This window comes from Panthera tigris, chromosome D4 (genome assembly GCF_018350195.1).
Source record: "Panthera tigris isolate Pti1 chromosome D4, P.tigris_Pti1_mat1.1, whole genome shotgun sequence".
NCBI classification, from domain to species: Eukaryota; Metazoa; Chordata; class Mammalia; order Carnivora; family Felidae; genus Panthera; species Panthera tigris.
This window is the reverse complement of record NC_056672.1, coordinates 58,859,005-58,875,213: the sequence shown is the minus strand read 5'-3', so window position 1 is coordinate 58,875,213 and position 16,209 is coordinate 58,859,005. Positions and strand designations below refer to the sequence as shown.

At 40.8% G+C, this 16,209-nt stretch overlaps 1 protein-coding gene and 1 long non-coding RNA gene across 5 annotated transcripts in view; one reads left to right on the top strand and one right to left on the bottom strand.

Moving 5' to 3' along the window:
* DCAF10 (DDB1 and CUL4 associated factor 10) overlaps window positions 1-16,209 on the bottom strand; it is a 64,392-nt gene that overhangs the window by 32,798 nt on the left and 15,385 nt on the right. For 2 of the 4 annotated variants that reach the window (XM_042965259.1, XM_042965260.1), the window contains exons 3-5: window positions 15,999-16,098; window positions 14,137-14,267; window positions 13,232-13,338 (exon numbers count right to left, since the gene is read on the bottom strand). In XM_042965259.1, coding sequence (XP_042821193.1) covers window positions 13,232-13,338; window positions 14,137-14,267; window positions 15,999-16,068 — 308 coding nt within the window. In that variant the 5' untranslated portion in view covers window positions 16,069-16,098. Of the gene's footprint in view, window positions 1-8,929; window positions 9,595-13,231; window positions 13,339-14,136; window positions 14,268-15,998; window positions 16,099-16,209 lie in introns of those variants that run through there. The other 2 variants (XM_042965258.1, XM_042965257.1) reach the window with 2 other exon arrangements.
* On the top strand, window positions 9,363-10,282 carry LOC122233282. The gene is made up of 2 exons (XR_006210830.1): window positions 9,363-9,451; window positions 10,097-10,282. It is a non-coding gene; the product is annotated as an uncharacterized LOC122233282 (long non-coding RNA).

Here is a 16,209-nt window from a genome sequence, read left to right as displayed (position 1 = left end):
CCCGACGCGGGGCTTGAACTCATGAACCGCGAGATCATGACCTGAGCCGAAGTCGGACGCTTAACCGACTGAGCCACCAAGGTGCCCCCAAAACTTTCTATTTAGAACAAACTTTTTAGATAAAGTAGGAGAGGGAAAAAATCTACATTGGAATCTTTTCCATATTTAGTAATCATGAAATTGTCCTTTAAAGGGTGTCCGTAGGAACGCTTTTTAAAAAAATTTTAATGTTTGTTCATTTTGAGAGAGCCAGACAGAGCACAAGCAGGGGAGGGGCAGAGAGAGAGGGAGACATAGAATCCAAAGCAGCCCCCAGGCTCTGAGCTGTCAGCACAGAGCCTGACACAGGGCTCGAACCCACAAGCCGTGAGATCATGACCTGAGTGGAAGTTGGATGCTTAACCAACTGAGCCACCTAGGCTCCCTGGCAAAACCTTTTTTGAAATATCTGGACTTCAGGATTTTTGTGCTGGTTGATCAACATGAGTAAAAATATTCAAATTAATATCCATAATTTTAAAGCTAGCCATTTTTTGTTGTTATTCAGAAGAGTCACAGAATGAACTTTACTCCTTTTTGTGCATAAAAGTAAACGAATCGCTGGTTCTTGGAGAGTCTTTACCTTAAACACTGTAAGATATCTATAAAACTGACACTCATTGTTTTGTTTTAATACAAATAATTTTTGTACATGGCATGATTTGTAACTTTTTAAAATGCACATCAATTGTCCCAATATCAAAGCCTACACTTTTCTCATTGGTTTGAAACGTGATCTTTATCATATATACGTTTTGTTTCTGGATTCTACACCCCATTCTATGCAATACCACCACATTATTACAATTTCTAAATGGTTTTCTATGTGGTAAAGCAAGATCTCCTCATTGCTTTTTTTAAAATTTATTTATTTTGAGAGAGCAAGACAGCCTGTGCACAAGTGAAGGAGAGGCAGAGAGAGAATCAAAAGCAGGCTCCATGATGACAGCTCATGAAATGTGAGATCATGACCTGAACTGAAATCAACAGTAGGACGCTTAACCAACTGAGGAATTTTAAATATAGCATGTCAGGTCCTACTAAAAAACCTTGTTAGTATTTTTACTAGGATGCACTGACTTTCCAAATTAATTCAGTGGAATTTGTATCATTCAGTATTGAATCACCCATCAGTAACATATACACCTTCCCACATATTCAAGATTTTCTTAGCAAGAGTATCTTAGCAATTCTTGGGCCTTTAAACATCCTTATACATTTCAAATCAACTTATCAAGTTATGTACACACACACACAAGTCCAGCTATGGATTTTCAGATTATAATAAATCTATATAAAAGTTTATGTAGAATTGAAATCTTTATAATATGGAGTCTTTCAATCCATGAACATGGTGTATTTCCATTTACCATGGAGATTTTTCTCCATATGGGTCATACCTATCTTTTCTTAGATTTATTCGTGGGTACTTGACCATTTTTTTCATACTTTTGTAAATATTCTTTTTTAAATTTTGCTTTGTTGTTGGTGTACAGAAATGCAATTGATTTTAAAATAATTTATCCATTAATCTTGCTATTTTAATACTTTACCCGTAGGTTACTTTAGGTTTTCTTTGTCAATAATCATATCATCTACAAGCAAATGCTTTGTTCTTTTTTAATACTTTTTTCCTTGCTGCACTGGCTAGAACTTTCGGTATAATGTTAAATAGAAATGTTACTATAGCAGGCATGCCTCTCATTCCTGATCTTCAAGAATACATTCACTGTTTCATCATTAAGTACAATGTTTGCTGTAGAGTTTTTTTGTTTGTTTTTCTTTTGTGGGGGATAGATTTGTTATTGGATTAAGAAATTTTCTTCTACTTCAAATTTGCTGTTTTTTTCATTGATATATGTTCAATTGCATAAAAGTTTTCCAACACTTACTGAAATTATCCTAGGTTTTTCCTTCAATATGTTAATGTAGTGATTTACATTATTTTATTTTCTAAACCTTTGATTTCTACCATAGAGCTTATTTAACTCATTTGGCTAAAGCTGTGGGCTCACATTTCTGGCTTCTCTTCCTTTCATAGATCTTGGCCCTGCAATTTACTTATTACCTTATTTCTCTAATTCCTTCAAACACAAATTTTTATATCTTACATTAAATATTTATATTTTTTCTAGCTTTTCTAATTATTCTCTGTTGAAGGGTTGGGCCAAACCACCTACTCTACTTCTTCTGGAAAGCTATAATCTCTACCTCTTGCATCTGAAGTTATGTCACCCCTTTTCATTCTGAATATTGTTTGCTTGGGCATTCTCTTAATCGATATGAGTGTTTTTCATTTTTATTTGTCTTTTCAAAGATAAGATTTTCTCTGGTGAGTATTTCTACTGAATTTTAAAAAGTTCACCAGTTCCACTCTGTTACTCTATTTCCTTCCTTCTCCTTTCTTTGCTTACTTTGCTATTATTTGCACATAATTTCACTATTCTTTCTTGAGATAGATACTTAGCTCATTTTTACTTGTCTTCCTTTCCAGTTTATTAATGACTATTATTTTCCTAGTAAGTACTGTTTTACTTGTATCTTACAAGTTTTGAGATGTGGTACTTTCTTTATCATTCAGTGCTAAATATTTCTAACGTCCACTATCATTTCTTTTTTGGCCCATATGCTACTTATAAATGTTTCTTCACTTGAAAACACTTGAGGTTTTCCTAGTTATCTTTTTGTTATTGATTTCTAGTGATCACACTGTACTGATATACTGTAACTTCTTTGATAATCTTTTAAAATGTGGCCTTGTAAGTGAAAATTTTATAAATTTTCCTTGTGTGTTTGGGAAAAAAAAATGCAGGAGGCAGCTGTTACATATAGCCAAGTGTGATATTTAAAAATGTTAAACATTCAATAGTAATATAAACATGAATAAAAATTTTTCAACATTTTAAACATAAACTAACCTATAAATTATAAAAACTCTTCCCAAGTGATAGTTCTAATTAAGTTGTTTGTCATATTATTCTAGTAATTTCCATTATTTGTTAATTTTTGGAAATATTAGCCATAATCTTTTCTTTGACCCAGATGCCGTTGTCTGCACCATGAATTGGCATAAAGAATTACATAAAGCCCCTCCAAAAATGTCCACATTAAATAGGTAGTCATTAAGTAACTTGTAATCTTCATAAGTAATAAAAAAATTACTTAACATCAACAGAATTATCGGGCTACATCCTCTTTTTAGCTTTTGCTGAAGTATATTAAAAATTTTTAGCACTTATGCTTGTTGTTAATTTTGTGTATTAAATATGTATACAATTATGTTAATAACTAAGCCACAAAAAGAATCTGTTGATATATCATGTTTAATTATAATCCTTTAGTCCAGATGACAATATAATATAGCAGTTAAAAGCATAATAAGCCAGGATACAAATCCTTTGTTTAATGACCTTTCTGCTTCTCAGTTTCCTCAGTTAAATGTTCCTGAGATTTATGTTGGTGGTCAGTTTCATTAATAAAATGAGTGTTTACTGATGCCCATGGTAGGCAGGTATTCAGTGGATTTTAGCAAACTTAGCCCACTAAATAATGGTGAAATTCAGTAGGAATAAAATTAGGGATCTGCATCCCTGGAGTAATGACATCCATAAACCATCCCTAGAGGCCTCATTCATCTGCTGTGGATTCTGTTCTGTCATGGAGTGCACACTATGCCAAGAGAGTTAATATGTCTGGATGGTGCCTGCAGTAGTGCTAGTACTCTTGTCTGACTGACTTGTTCATCTCTGGATCTCCCCGGAGGCTGCAGTTCTCACAAATGACTATGTGAGAATGGCTGGGAAAGTGCCTGAGAAAGGCAGGCAGCCCCACACTAAGGGAAGCTAAACGGTCACTGGGCATTTGCCTATGGATTTTTTTTGTGTGGGGAAGGGTATCTGGCATGGATAAGGAGCACTTTGAACTGATGCTGCAGCTCTCCAGTGAGATGCTTGTTGGTAGCTTGCTGTGCCAGCTCTTAACTCTGTAGTTGTTATATAATGGGTTATTCTAGGAGGTCCCATGGAAGGTACTCAATGGGCTTGGGGCAGTAACTATTCAACCACTATGGACATATATGAATATTTTTACAACTGGTACAGCTGAACCAATGTGTACTGATTATCAGGCCTGGACACGGCATACTGCCCTTTAAAGCAAGATTTTAAGTGGTGTTTTGATCTTATGTTTGTGTCTGCATAGCTGAAGTATATACTATAATGTACATTAAAATCTTTCTTCATGATAAACTTGATACATATATTTTAAACCTAAAAGACTCATCCAAGTTTAGAGCTGTTTTATTTTCCACGTGAATTGAGCTTTTATCAGCATGACCTCCATCTCTAGTAATTTTGCCTTAAAGCATAGTTTGTATATTAATATAGCTCACTAGCTTTTGTTTAGAATGTGTTTGATTTATTTTTGTCTATCCTTTTGAACATATTAAGTACTATTATACTTATTATAATTAGTAATATTTGGATTTATTTTCAGCCATTCTTTGTGCTTTCTTTTTTTAATGTTTATTTTTAAGACAGAGAGTGCTAGCAGAAGAAGGGCAGAGCGAGGGAGACACAGAATCCAGAGCAGCCTCCAGGCTATGAGCTATCAGCACAGAGCCCGATGCAGTGCTCGAACTCATGAACCGCAAGATTATAACCTGAGCCAAAGTTGGATGCTTAACCGACTGAGCCACCCAGGCACCCCTTCTTTTTAAAAAAAATTTTAACGTTTATTTATTTTTGAGAGAGAGAGAGACAGAGCATGAGTGGGGGAAGAGAAGAAAGAGAAGGAGACACAGAATCCAAAGCAGGCTTCAGGCTCTGAGCTGTCCCACACAGCCCAATGTGGGGTTCGAACTCAGACTGTGAGATCATGACCTGAGACGAAGTCGGACGCTTAACCGACTATGCCACACAGGCATCCCTGTGCTTTCTATTTATTATACCTTTTCTACTTTTTTTTCCCTTTCTTGTTTTTTTTTGAAGTATTTCTTTCTCATTCCATATTTTTTCCTCTACTAGTCTGGAAATAATATATTCTTTCTTGTATTTTACTGTTTAACTTGCAGATTTTAATATGCAAACATTAAAACCTAAAGTTATGATGTTAAATTCTCCCTCAAGGAAACAAGAAATTTAGAACATTCCTTCCTAATTTGTTACTGGTTTTTTTTCAATTTTAGTTCCATCTTTGTTAATTCCAAAAGACAAAATTGAAGGTATATTTAGTTTCACATGCATATTTCCTTTTTTTATTCTTCATTCTTTCTACCATCTCAGATCTTCCTGTTGAAAACTCTTCTCTTTGAACTTCAAACTTCATTATTGAAGGTCTGGTGGCAAACTCACTGAGCTTTGCTTGTGTATGTATTTACTTCATCTTTGTCCTTGACAAAAATGAAGATCCCCATCTTTATTGGGTATAGACATCTAGATTGGAAATTTTTTTTCCCCCAGCATACTGAAAATAATCACCACTGTCCTCTGATTTACACTATTATTTTAAATATTTTTTTTTGTTTATTTATTTTTGACAGAGAGAGAGAGACAGAGCATGAACAGGGGAGGGGCAGAGAGAGAGGGAGACACAGAATCTGAAACAGGCTCCAGGCTCTCAGCTGTCAGCAGAGCCCGACGCGGGCCTCGAACTCATGGACCATGAGATCGTGACCTGAGCTAAGTCGGATGTTCAACCGACTGAGCTATCCAGGTGCCCCTGATTTACACTATTATTGATGACTAATTGACTATCACTCTCATAATTAATCCTTTGAAGGTATTTTTTCTCTAGCTTTTAAGATTTTCCATTTGTTGTCCTGGAGTCCCTGTATGTCTAGAAAGGATTCCTATTTGGGGTCTGCAGGGCATCTTAAATCATGGTCTGGTGACTTTCTTCAGTTCCGGAAAGTTCTCAGCTATTATCTCTTCAAATGGGTGTTGTTGTTTTTTTGCCCCATTATCTGTCTCATTTTCTTCAGAAGCTTACCAAATATATACTATGCCTTTTCTCTCTATGCAACATGTCACTAACCTCCTTAATATTTTCAATCTCCGCATCTTTCCTGTCTCCATTTTAGATAATTTCTTCACTTCTGTTTTCCAATACACTAATTCTCCCTACAGCAGTCACACATATTGTTATCTATCAACATCATCAAATTTCATTTTTCAAAATGTCATCCTAGGAGGTGTTATTGTACAACATTTTTGGAATTCTTTAGAAATTACCTCTACTCCATGTATCCTTTACATTTCTTTTTTAGTGCCAAATTCTCTCTTGTCTGGTCTCTATTAAATTCATAATTTTAATTCTTATTTCCTGTGTCACCTCTCCTTGTCTGTACTAAGAAGTCCTTATAAGTGACAGTGGCAATGTACCTAGTAAGCTGATTTAACCCATCCAACTGAGGGTTATGAGAAATTATCTCCTTTAACACAGATGTCATTTTTCTATAAAATTATTTTAAGTCCTATGAAAATCTGGAGCATATTAGTAAGTATAGTAAGAATACTAAAAAATTAAAACACTTAACTATTTTCACCTATTACCTTGACACAGAAAAGAACAGCAATGTGCAATGTTGGCAACAGTATGCAGAGACAGGTACTTTCAATGGAGTATTTCAGGCAACAGGAATGAGAATTAGTAAAATCTTCACAGAGGGCAATTTGATAATAGGTATCCAAAATCTTCATAACCTTTGGCTCATTCTAGGGAATTATCATGAGGACATAAATCTAAAAATTTTATTTATACAGGTTTTATTTAAATAAATGAAAAATTTTAAAGAATGCTGTAGAAATATATTGACATAAGTAATTCACAATATACTATGAAAAAAAGCAGGCAACAAAATGACTCCATGTTTATATTAAAATAAACATATACAGGGGCACCTGGATGGCTCAGTTGGAAGAGCATGTGACTCTTGATCTCGAGGTCCTGAGTTTGAGCCCCACGTTGAGATTACTTAAACAAATAAATAAAACCTTTTAAAATAGGTAGATAACCATATACAAAGAAAAAAATTCCTTGGCTAGCCATTCAATCTCTGCAATTATAACTGCTGTTTAGCTTCTTTTTGCTCATTTATTGCCTAGGTCTTCTAGAATGAGTATATGTCAACTGCAAATTAAACAGTGCTGAATTATTTTAAGTATCAGAATACCTAACTACTTTTTAAAAAAATGTCCGTATGGGACACTATTGTCCATATTCAAACATAACTATCAGTAATATATTCCTCATTCTAATAGCACTGGCAATGGGAACTCCTTCATAATTGGTTCTACCCGTCACCTGAACCTAACATCCCACTTCCAGAGAGTAGAAACAGCTATTTCTGAAAGCCTGACAGAATAGGTAGGGGGGTGGGAAGAAAGAAGTTGGGGTATGGAGAAGAAAGGAACCAAATGTTTATGAGGAACAGATTCTTGGTATTTTAGGAGGAGCTTTAGGAATAGGGCTTGGATGGAAAGAGGAGTGGGGAAAGGCAGTTCCGTGAATAAACTTCAGCAATAGTTTCCCCTCTCTTCCCTGTATTCAGGTGCACATTCATTGCTATAGGTTCCACCCAACTGCTGTTAGTAAAAACCCCCAGAGATCCTAGCATCAAGCATAATTAGGAAGAAGCACCCACATCAGTGAAATGGAATATGGTGTGCCTCCTCACCATGAGATTTCAGAGTCTGCTACTTTTCTCCTTTGTTAGCGTATTTCAGGTTTTTCTTTAGCAAAAGATTTTGCTTTGTTAAACTATCATCTTTCGGCTTCACTAGCATGACAAACTGATCCTCCAACCATAGGTCCTTTAACATACCATTTCCTCTATCTGAAATGCGTCTCTGCCCTCCCCCATCTTACCTTGGCTAGTTCATCTTCTACTCATTTTTCTGTTCTTGGTCAAATGTTATTTCTTCCAGAAACCTCAAACACCCTAGTATACAACAGGTTCCCTCAGGCTTTTATCCAATTTATAAATATATATTATGAATTATTTAGTATGGTCATTAATATGTGGTTGAACTAGTATGTCCCAAGCGTAATAAAAGTGGTCCCATTAGCTGCTTTTGCTCACCACCGCAACTTCTGCATCTGGAACATAGCAAGTGCTCAACAAATATTTGCTGAATGAGAGAATGAATAAATAAGCAGCTAAGCAAATGACTAGGAATCCAGAGGCCTTGATCGGGTAAGAGTTAAATTAACTATGTCCTCTCAGGGTAGAACTGTGGGTCAAGTTTTTCCTTTGTTGCTTGTTGAACTCGTTTGTGTACTCACCAAAGTTTTAAAAATACCTGTTATTTTGAAAATTCCCCAAAACCCAAAGCAAACTGAGGCCAAACATGAAATATTTACTCTGCCAGGAAAAAGGCTGGATACCCTTAACAGAAGCATCCAGTCTAGCCTGGGAACTTCACAAATGCCCCACATCATAAGACACCACTCGGCCGCCTCGTCGTCTTAGTATCCTCCCGGAGCCAAGGAACGTACCCTTGTCCCCTCAGGGCAAGTCAGGCGCAGAGTTCGTGGAACCTGCAGGCTCCCTACCCTCGTCAGAAGCTTCGAGGAGAAAAATGCAAGGCCGGATGACAGGGAAACAAGGAGCCTTTACCGCACACGTTATCTGCCAGGCACGTACTGCGTACCAGAGAACCGGGCTCTGGCCGGGCTCTAGCCCCACCGCGCCGAGTCCCGAGGAGCACACAGGAGTCCTGGGCCTGCCCACCTCCAAGGGCTGGGGGGAGACCTCCAACAGCCACAGGGCACTTCACAAAGTGCCGGGGGAAGGGGCCTGCGGGCCGGTGACCCCGAACCCCCGGCGCCCGCAAACGGGAGGCAGAAGCAGGCGGAGGCCGGCACCCGCCCTCCGAGGGGCCTCGCTTACCCGTCGGGGGAGTACTCGAGGTTGAAGACCGCGCCGTGGGTACGGGTGCTGAGGTACACCGAGTCCGCGGGATGGATGGAACCATAGAGATTAGTCATGGTGCGGAAATTGTCCCGCGCCGGGTCCACGAACAGCCCGCGGCCCAGACTGCGTTCTCTCAGCCACCCGAACAGCCGGGCACCGAGGCCGTGGCGGCCCCGGCCCCCCGCCCTGCAGCCGGGCCCGGGTCGCCGGCGCGCCGGGGAGGGCGGTGACGGCTCTCCCTGGGTGGAAGCTGCAGAGGAGTCCAGAGCTGCGTGAGGCTCGAGCTCCCCGGCGTGTGCGGCCGGGGGCAGCGAGGGGACGCCGGGACGGCGAGGGCTCCGGGAGGGCGACGGGGGAGGGGCTGCGTCAGCCCCGGGCTGCGGCGGCGCGGGCGGGGAAGGGAGCGGCCCCGCTGCCGTTGCCTGCCCCGCATGGGATGCCGGCTCCTCAGTCCCGGTTCCGGCCGTCCCATCCCCTCCCGGACTACCGGGCCCGAAGGTAAACATGACCAACGCGCCCACCCCCCCCCACTCCCGGGCCGCTGCCCCACCGGCCGACACCTCACCGATCCCACCGCCACTTCCGGCGTGCGACGGCCTAACCCCGCCGGCTGGGAAACACGTGCTGCTCCTGGCCATCATCCGTTGGGGACCGCGAAAGTGGGGACACAGCCGACGGCGGGTGTTTTAGCCCCGAAGGGACGGTGGTTGGGAACGACTAGCTGTGTTTGAGCGCAAATGAGGATGCCCAGGATCCTAGCTATATGGGGCAGTGTTAGCATCAGGGTACCGCGTGCGACAGAGTCAATCTGTAGTTGTCAATCATCGTGACCAGGGATGACTGGGTCTAAATGGCCAAAGGGGTGGACTATGATGATGTACTGTTATCCTCACTTTATGATAAGGTCACAAGGGGAAGAAATTACCATATTGTGTGCAGGTCCCACATACTGAGTTGCATGGCGTACTGCCTACTCGGACTCAAGAGTAAGTACTCAGGTTCACTATTGGCGCTAAAAGCCCAGGTCCTGGAAAACGGGGGCCTGGAAAAGGGGGCCTACTGGTGCCCTGAATATCTGCCTAACTCCCAGCTACTGCCCAGTAGGTCAGGAGTTTATCAAGACCAATGTCTTCCTCTCCTCAGGAAGGAGCGTATATCCAGCAAGAGTCACTGATTGGAGCTGGAGACCTGAATCAAATCAACCTTACAAGCAACAGAACCTGTGGTCAATCCTGCTTACATGTGCCAGGGCACAGACAGCATTACAGATGCAAGACCCTTCACCATTGCTGTTAAAGATCAATATATACTACTCCTTTGTAAAAAAGAGTTAACAGGAACTGCAGTATTTCTTCAGGAGGGAAGGAGAGTTCAATAAAAGAAAGCTTGAGGTACAAGGAAAGGTAGATAAAAGAACTGACAACTCTTCTAGGTACTGACAACTCTTGATTGAGAGCTGTGTTGTAGAAAGCACACATTTGATGACTGAGGATAAACCTGGAGGATCTTTGTAGGAAGAGCTATCCTGTGAGGACAGATCTGAAGGATCTCCAGTATAAGGGAATGAGATTTGGAGAGCTGAACATTCAGCAAGTCCTCCAACCAGGAAAGTTAGTAGTTATTCGGCTCTCCTGTCCATGAGGTGATTGAAAACAGGGCAAGAAGCAAGCGTCTTGAGTTCAGAGATCATAGCAGCCATTCCTCTGGAGATACTCTCCATGTTGCCCACACAGAGCAGAAGGGGTAGGTAAAGGTCTATTTTGTGATTAATAAATTATGTCCCTTAATGACCCCCAACATTTGGCTGCAACAAATAACAGAGGCCCTCTGCTTGACCCCTAAGTTATGGTCAATGGCTAAAATTTTACGGTCTACAAAACACTGACCATTTACCAATATTATTAATTTTTTTAATAGGTAAAATAGAACAGTTTTAAAAGGTTACATATTCCAAGGTATTTAAGATACAGTTCCAACAGAAAAATATAAGTTCTGCAATGAAATTTTGTGCTGCCTCAAGATAATCAGATTTCACAGTTCAGGCAAATCAGAATTAACACACTATAGTCCCAAAACTGATTAAGAAATGTTCACTAACAATTTAGAGAATCTAGAGAAGCCAAATGAGAAGAAAATATTTTGTAGGTTTGTATGTTATCTCTGTTAGATAATGAGAATGATTCTTGAGAAGATAGCCAAAAAAGGCAACGGTGGCTATAACACACAGAACAAGTCATTCAGTAATGCCAGGGTTTGCTTTTTTCCTTTTCTTTCTTACGCTTCTTCTTAAAATGGGAGTCCTCACTTATCCCAAATAATTTTTACTAAAACCTAAAATAAGAATAAATTACATAAGGACTACAATTCTGTTGAGATGACCATGATTTTACAACTCATAAGTAGAAAAAAAAATTACTGGAAGTTACCTGAGAAGGTACTAAAGAAGTTAACTGAGAAGCTACTAAAGATAGATTAACTGTGCCTGTCCTGTTTACCCACTGCCTTTGAGAGCCTTTAAATACAACCATGTCATGTTAACAAGGAAAATGGCTGCAAATTAGTCTATACAGACCAATTTCTATTGGTCTAGACACTATTTTCAAGTGCTAAAAAATTTTCAACTCCAACTGCTCAACATCACAGATACCAGTTCATCAGAAATGCCTAAAGCATCCTATGAACTTCTTTCCCCTGATGTTCCTTTTAGATCACAACACAAGGAAACAACTGGCAAAGGTTTCCAAAGGTTTCCGAAATTAACAAATGTTTCCTCTACGCCCAGGTATCACACACCCCTGGACACCCCCAACACTTAGGCTCTATCTCATTAAGCAGGCCGGGAGCAAATTCATTTACTTTCTTCCCTATCCACTGACTAGATGTTTTTAAAAAATTACTTCCTAAGGGATGTGTTATAATGCAATGTGCCTGAAATATGGATCTTTCTGTTTAGGCTGTTATACTTTTGGAGCAGTAAGTTCACTCCTGATGTCTTTGACATCATTGGTTCTGCCCATCAGATAGAATTACTTGTTGGGGGCAAGACTGACAAAATGAGCAAGTCAACTGGACATGGCAAAAAAAAAGCTGAAATGGAAGCTATATCCCAGGCATCTTCTCAATTGAAGCCTCGTACCTCAAGCATTTTGAAATGGTCATCTGTTATATCATCAGCTCGGGAAATAGCAAGTGCAAACTCCAGCATTGCCTTTTCCCGAGCAGGGAGATCAGACTTTCTCCAGTTCACACAGACGTGCAAGAAAATACACAGAAGCAGAATCTCTGTTCATCCCAGTATAGCCAATAAAACAAAGGGCCTAACAAAATGAAAAAAATCCTAGGTTAGAGTAAAGGGACAAAGTCAGACCAAAATAAACTTTCCAGCTAAACTTGATCAAGTCCAGTGGAATGCAGACCTGAAACTCTGGCTCAGCACCACCTCTGCCAAGAAGTCTTCTTTGCTCACTCCAACTACAAGCACCTCCTCTTTCTCCTCTAAACACTATGGCATCAAAAATCTCAGAACCAAGACTCAGAGACTCTGAGTACATAAGGACCCCAAATCCCAACTTTTTCATATGAGTAAAGTGAAGCTCAGATTATTATCCCTTTGTCTCCAATTAATCCCAAACAAGATGCAATATTTGCAAAATTAATAACTGACACTTAGCAATTACTATGTGCTAAGAATGTGCTCAGTGCTTCATATTATCTTATTTCTTCTTCTTTTTTAATGTTTATTTTTGAGAGAGAAACAAAGTGTGAGCAGGGGAGGGGCAGAGAGAGAGGGAGACACAGAATCCAAAGCAGGCTCCAAGCTCTGAGCTGTCAGCAGAGCCCAACTGTGAGATCATAACCTGAGCCAAAGTTGGATGCTTAACTGACTGACTCACCCAGGCCCCCCAATATTATCTTACTTCTTATAAAAATCCTAGGAAGTAGTATTTTTATTATCGTCCCATTTTATTGGCAAAGAAACTAAAGTTCAGAGAGGTAAATTGACTTCCCCAAGGTCACACAGTTGGAAAGTGGCAGAACTAGGATCTGACTCCAAGTGTATTTGATTCCAAAAATTATACTTATAATCATTGCCCTTTCTCAGGCATAACACTGAAAACTACTAAACACCTAAAAATAGAAGAATAATGCAGCAAACCATGGTGTGACAGCATACTTTATGGACACTAGGGAAGCAATGCCTAGAGAATGATCTTGAAAGAACAAGAGTCTGGCAACTAGGCAGGAGGCGCTCAGCAGGGCAAAGGGAAGAGGATGTACCTGTCCTGAAGTGATCTTGAGGATGGCAACAAAGGCCCTTCAAGAACAGTTTGCAAGGTGGGATCAGGAGGGTATGTTGGGGGGTAGGAAGACTGATGACCTTCAACCTGAAGAATAAATACAGAGAACAGATGTTTCTGTTTCCCGGCACAGAGGATCAGGAGTTTCACTATAGGGATCAGTAGGACTTTGTAAGCTTGGTTTACAAAAAACCCATGTTTGCTGTGCCTTTACCCTTGGTCCATTTCTCTGGGAAGAATTAGCATGATCTCTGATACCCAAAGGTCCTGAGTTTGGATGAAAGAGATAGTAAGCTGTTGGCTGGGGGATTGAGACCAATTTCACAACCAGTCTTGGTGGGAAAGAGAAGATGGAGGCAGTTCTAGAAATGAAAGGCAGACAGGCGTAGGCTTGGGCCAGAAGCAAGAAATAAATGAAAATGTATGAAGCTGTTTTGGACCCATTAGGAATAATTAGTGGCTAGACTAAATTCACACTGGCAAATGCAAACAGTATCATGTAGCAGAAAGAGCTCAAGCTTTGAAAATGGACTCTGCCATCTTCTAGTTGCATGCCCCATACTAAGTTACAGCTCTGAACCTCAAGGATAAAATGGTTATAATAAGGCTCAACTTTGAGGGGGAGCTGTGTGCATTTGAGAGAATGTATGCCATGTATCCAGGACCAGGTCTGGCACAAAGTTGGGGCACAGCTAACCCCTGGTCCCAAACGTCATGCATACACAGGAGCAGATGGGCACAGTGATGGGACTGGAAGGGAACTCAAGCAACGAGAAGAGCTGGGAGGCGGGGGGGCATTCCCTGCACCATATAGTGGCATGGATCTTTCCCTTTCCTTAGGTATGAAGAAGCCCTGAAACTGGCATAGGGGAGGTGGGCACCAACCTGGTCAGAGAGCACTGGGTTCTTTGAGGAGATCCTGTACCAGGCACTGTGGACAACCACGATGTATGGGCACCTGTTGGCCAGGCTGGTCACCACAATGATAAATTCCTTGTCAACTCTGCTGAGCTGACCTACAGAGGGAGAGGAGAGGAGAAGAGACCAGTTCAGAAGCCCTGGATTGCAGCTTAGGATAACCGAGACAGGTTCAGCCATACTTTAGCAACAGACTTCTCCCCTACCCCTTCACTTGTGCATCCATTCCCAGTCTCTTGCTACCAGCTACCCTATTTTATTTTCTTCGTAATACTTAACACTTATGAAGTTAACCTGTTCTTTTATTTTGTGCAGTTGTTCATTCTTTTTTCCTCTCTAGAATATGTCTGAAAGTCTAGAAATTTTTCTGACTTACTCACCACCGTATCCCCAGAGGAGTGCCTGTCATATAGAGGTTACTCAGAAAATATGTGTTGAATATATTACTAAAATTCCAGAAACATTTTCTGAGGCCCATCAGGTACTGGACTAACACTTTAAAAGGAGAAGGAGAAGAAGAGACTTCCTAACCTCAGAGGACCTACTCCATGGGGACAGGGAGAGGCAAAGAAAGTGGGAATTCATTTTGGCACCAGGTACCATTCTGGTACATATGTAATCTTATTTCACCCTCATACCAGCACTGTAGAGTAGGTATTAATGCCATTTTACTAGTAAGGAAACCAAAGCTTTGAGACATTTAAGTACTTTGTTGAAGTTCACGTGCAACCTCTATGGCACCTCTATGGCAGAACTCAGATGTGAACACAGGGTCTGTCTCTTCCCACTAGGACAGAGAAGCTGTGGAAAGATAAGGCAGATAGCTCTCTGTATGCCATTGGAAAAGGACAGATGAAGGACACTGTGGGAGTTGAACAGGAGGAAGAGTCTCTTGTAAGTAAAGGCAGATGAGATGGACTTTGAAGGAAAGATCAGCTTCACAAAGCATGGACAGGAGAAAAGGTATCTCACAGGCATAGCAGAGGGTGAACAAAGGTAAAGACTGGAGAAATCATGAGATTTGAATGCTCCAGAGTAAAATGTAGCCCACTTGGATTCCGACAGAACATAGAGGGGCTGAGGAAAAGGAGGCTGGGAAGGCAGGCTGCTGTCAGGCTACTGAGAGTCATTGTGACACACTGTCTCCCAGCACCTACTGTCTCCTCTTCAATAAGAGTCTCTTCATTTTAGACAGGCACATGGCCTACACAGCTTCCCTTGCAGCTGAGTGTGATGATGTGATGAAGTTCCAGCCAGTGGGATGTAAAGAGAAGTGATGTGACTTTCATGTCATGACTCTAAAGGAAAGGAATGTGTACCCACAAATGCCCCTTCTCTTTCTGATGGTAGCAGTGGTAAATCAGCATGAGCATGTCGGCAGGGGCAATCCCAAACAGTAAACAACACTACACTGGCCTTTAGCTCACATGGGGACTATTAGGTGAGAAAGAGAAAATACCTCGTTTAAACCAACGTATCTTTGGGTCTAGATAACAGCAACCTAACTTGAATCCTAAGTAAGAAATCCACGATTGCCAGGCTCAAGTACCCGAACTTTATTCAGGGGGCTATATGGAGCCAGAGGACATTTAAGCCCAAAGTAAGAAAGATGAGCTGTGGTCATCACCTAACTTATTTCAATTCTGTATCTATAATTATATAGTTACATTCAGAACCCAGATTCAGAATCTAGAGGATATCTCAACCAACTACAGTCTTTCTGAACCTCTTCCTAGCTCCACAGTGATCTGGAACTCTATGGGAAGAACTCTAGCAAGCAGGCATCTGGATCTCATCCAAGAATGATTTAGCACTGTTTTTCTATTTACCTGTTGCCTTGTTGCAGATGGCATTGTAATAAGCAAAGAAGGCTCTGAATTCCAATGGCCAGTGAGACATTACTTTAAATACATTCTATAAAAATCCCGTCTGCAGGAAAGAAAAAAACCAAACAGGGAAACATAAAGTGAAAACTAAGAGCAAAATAGGCAATCAGTAACTGGTAGTCACCATACGGTCTGCTGAATGCCAGATGCAATC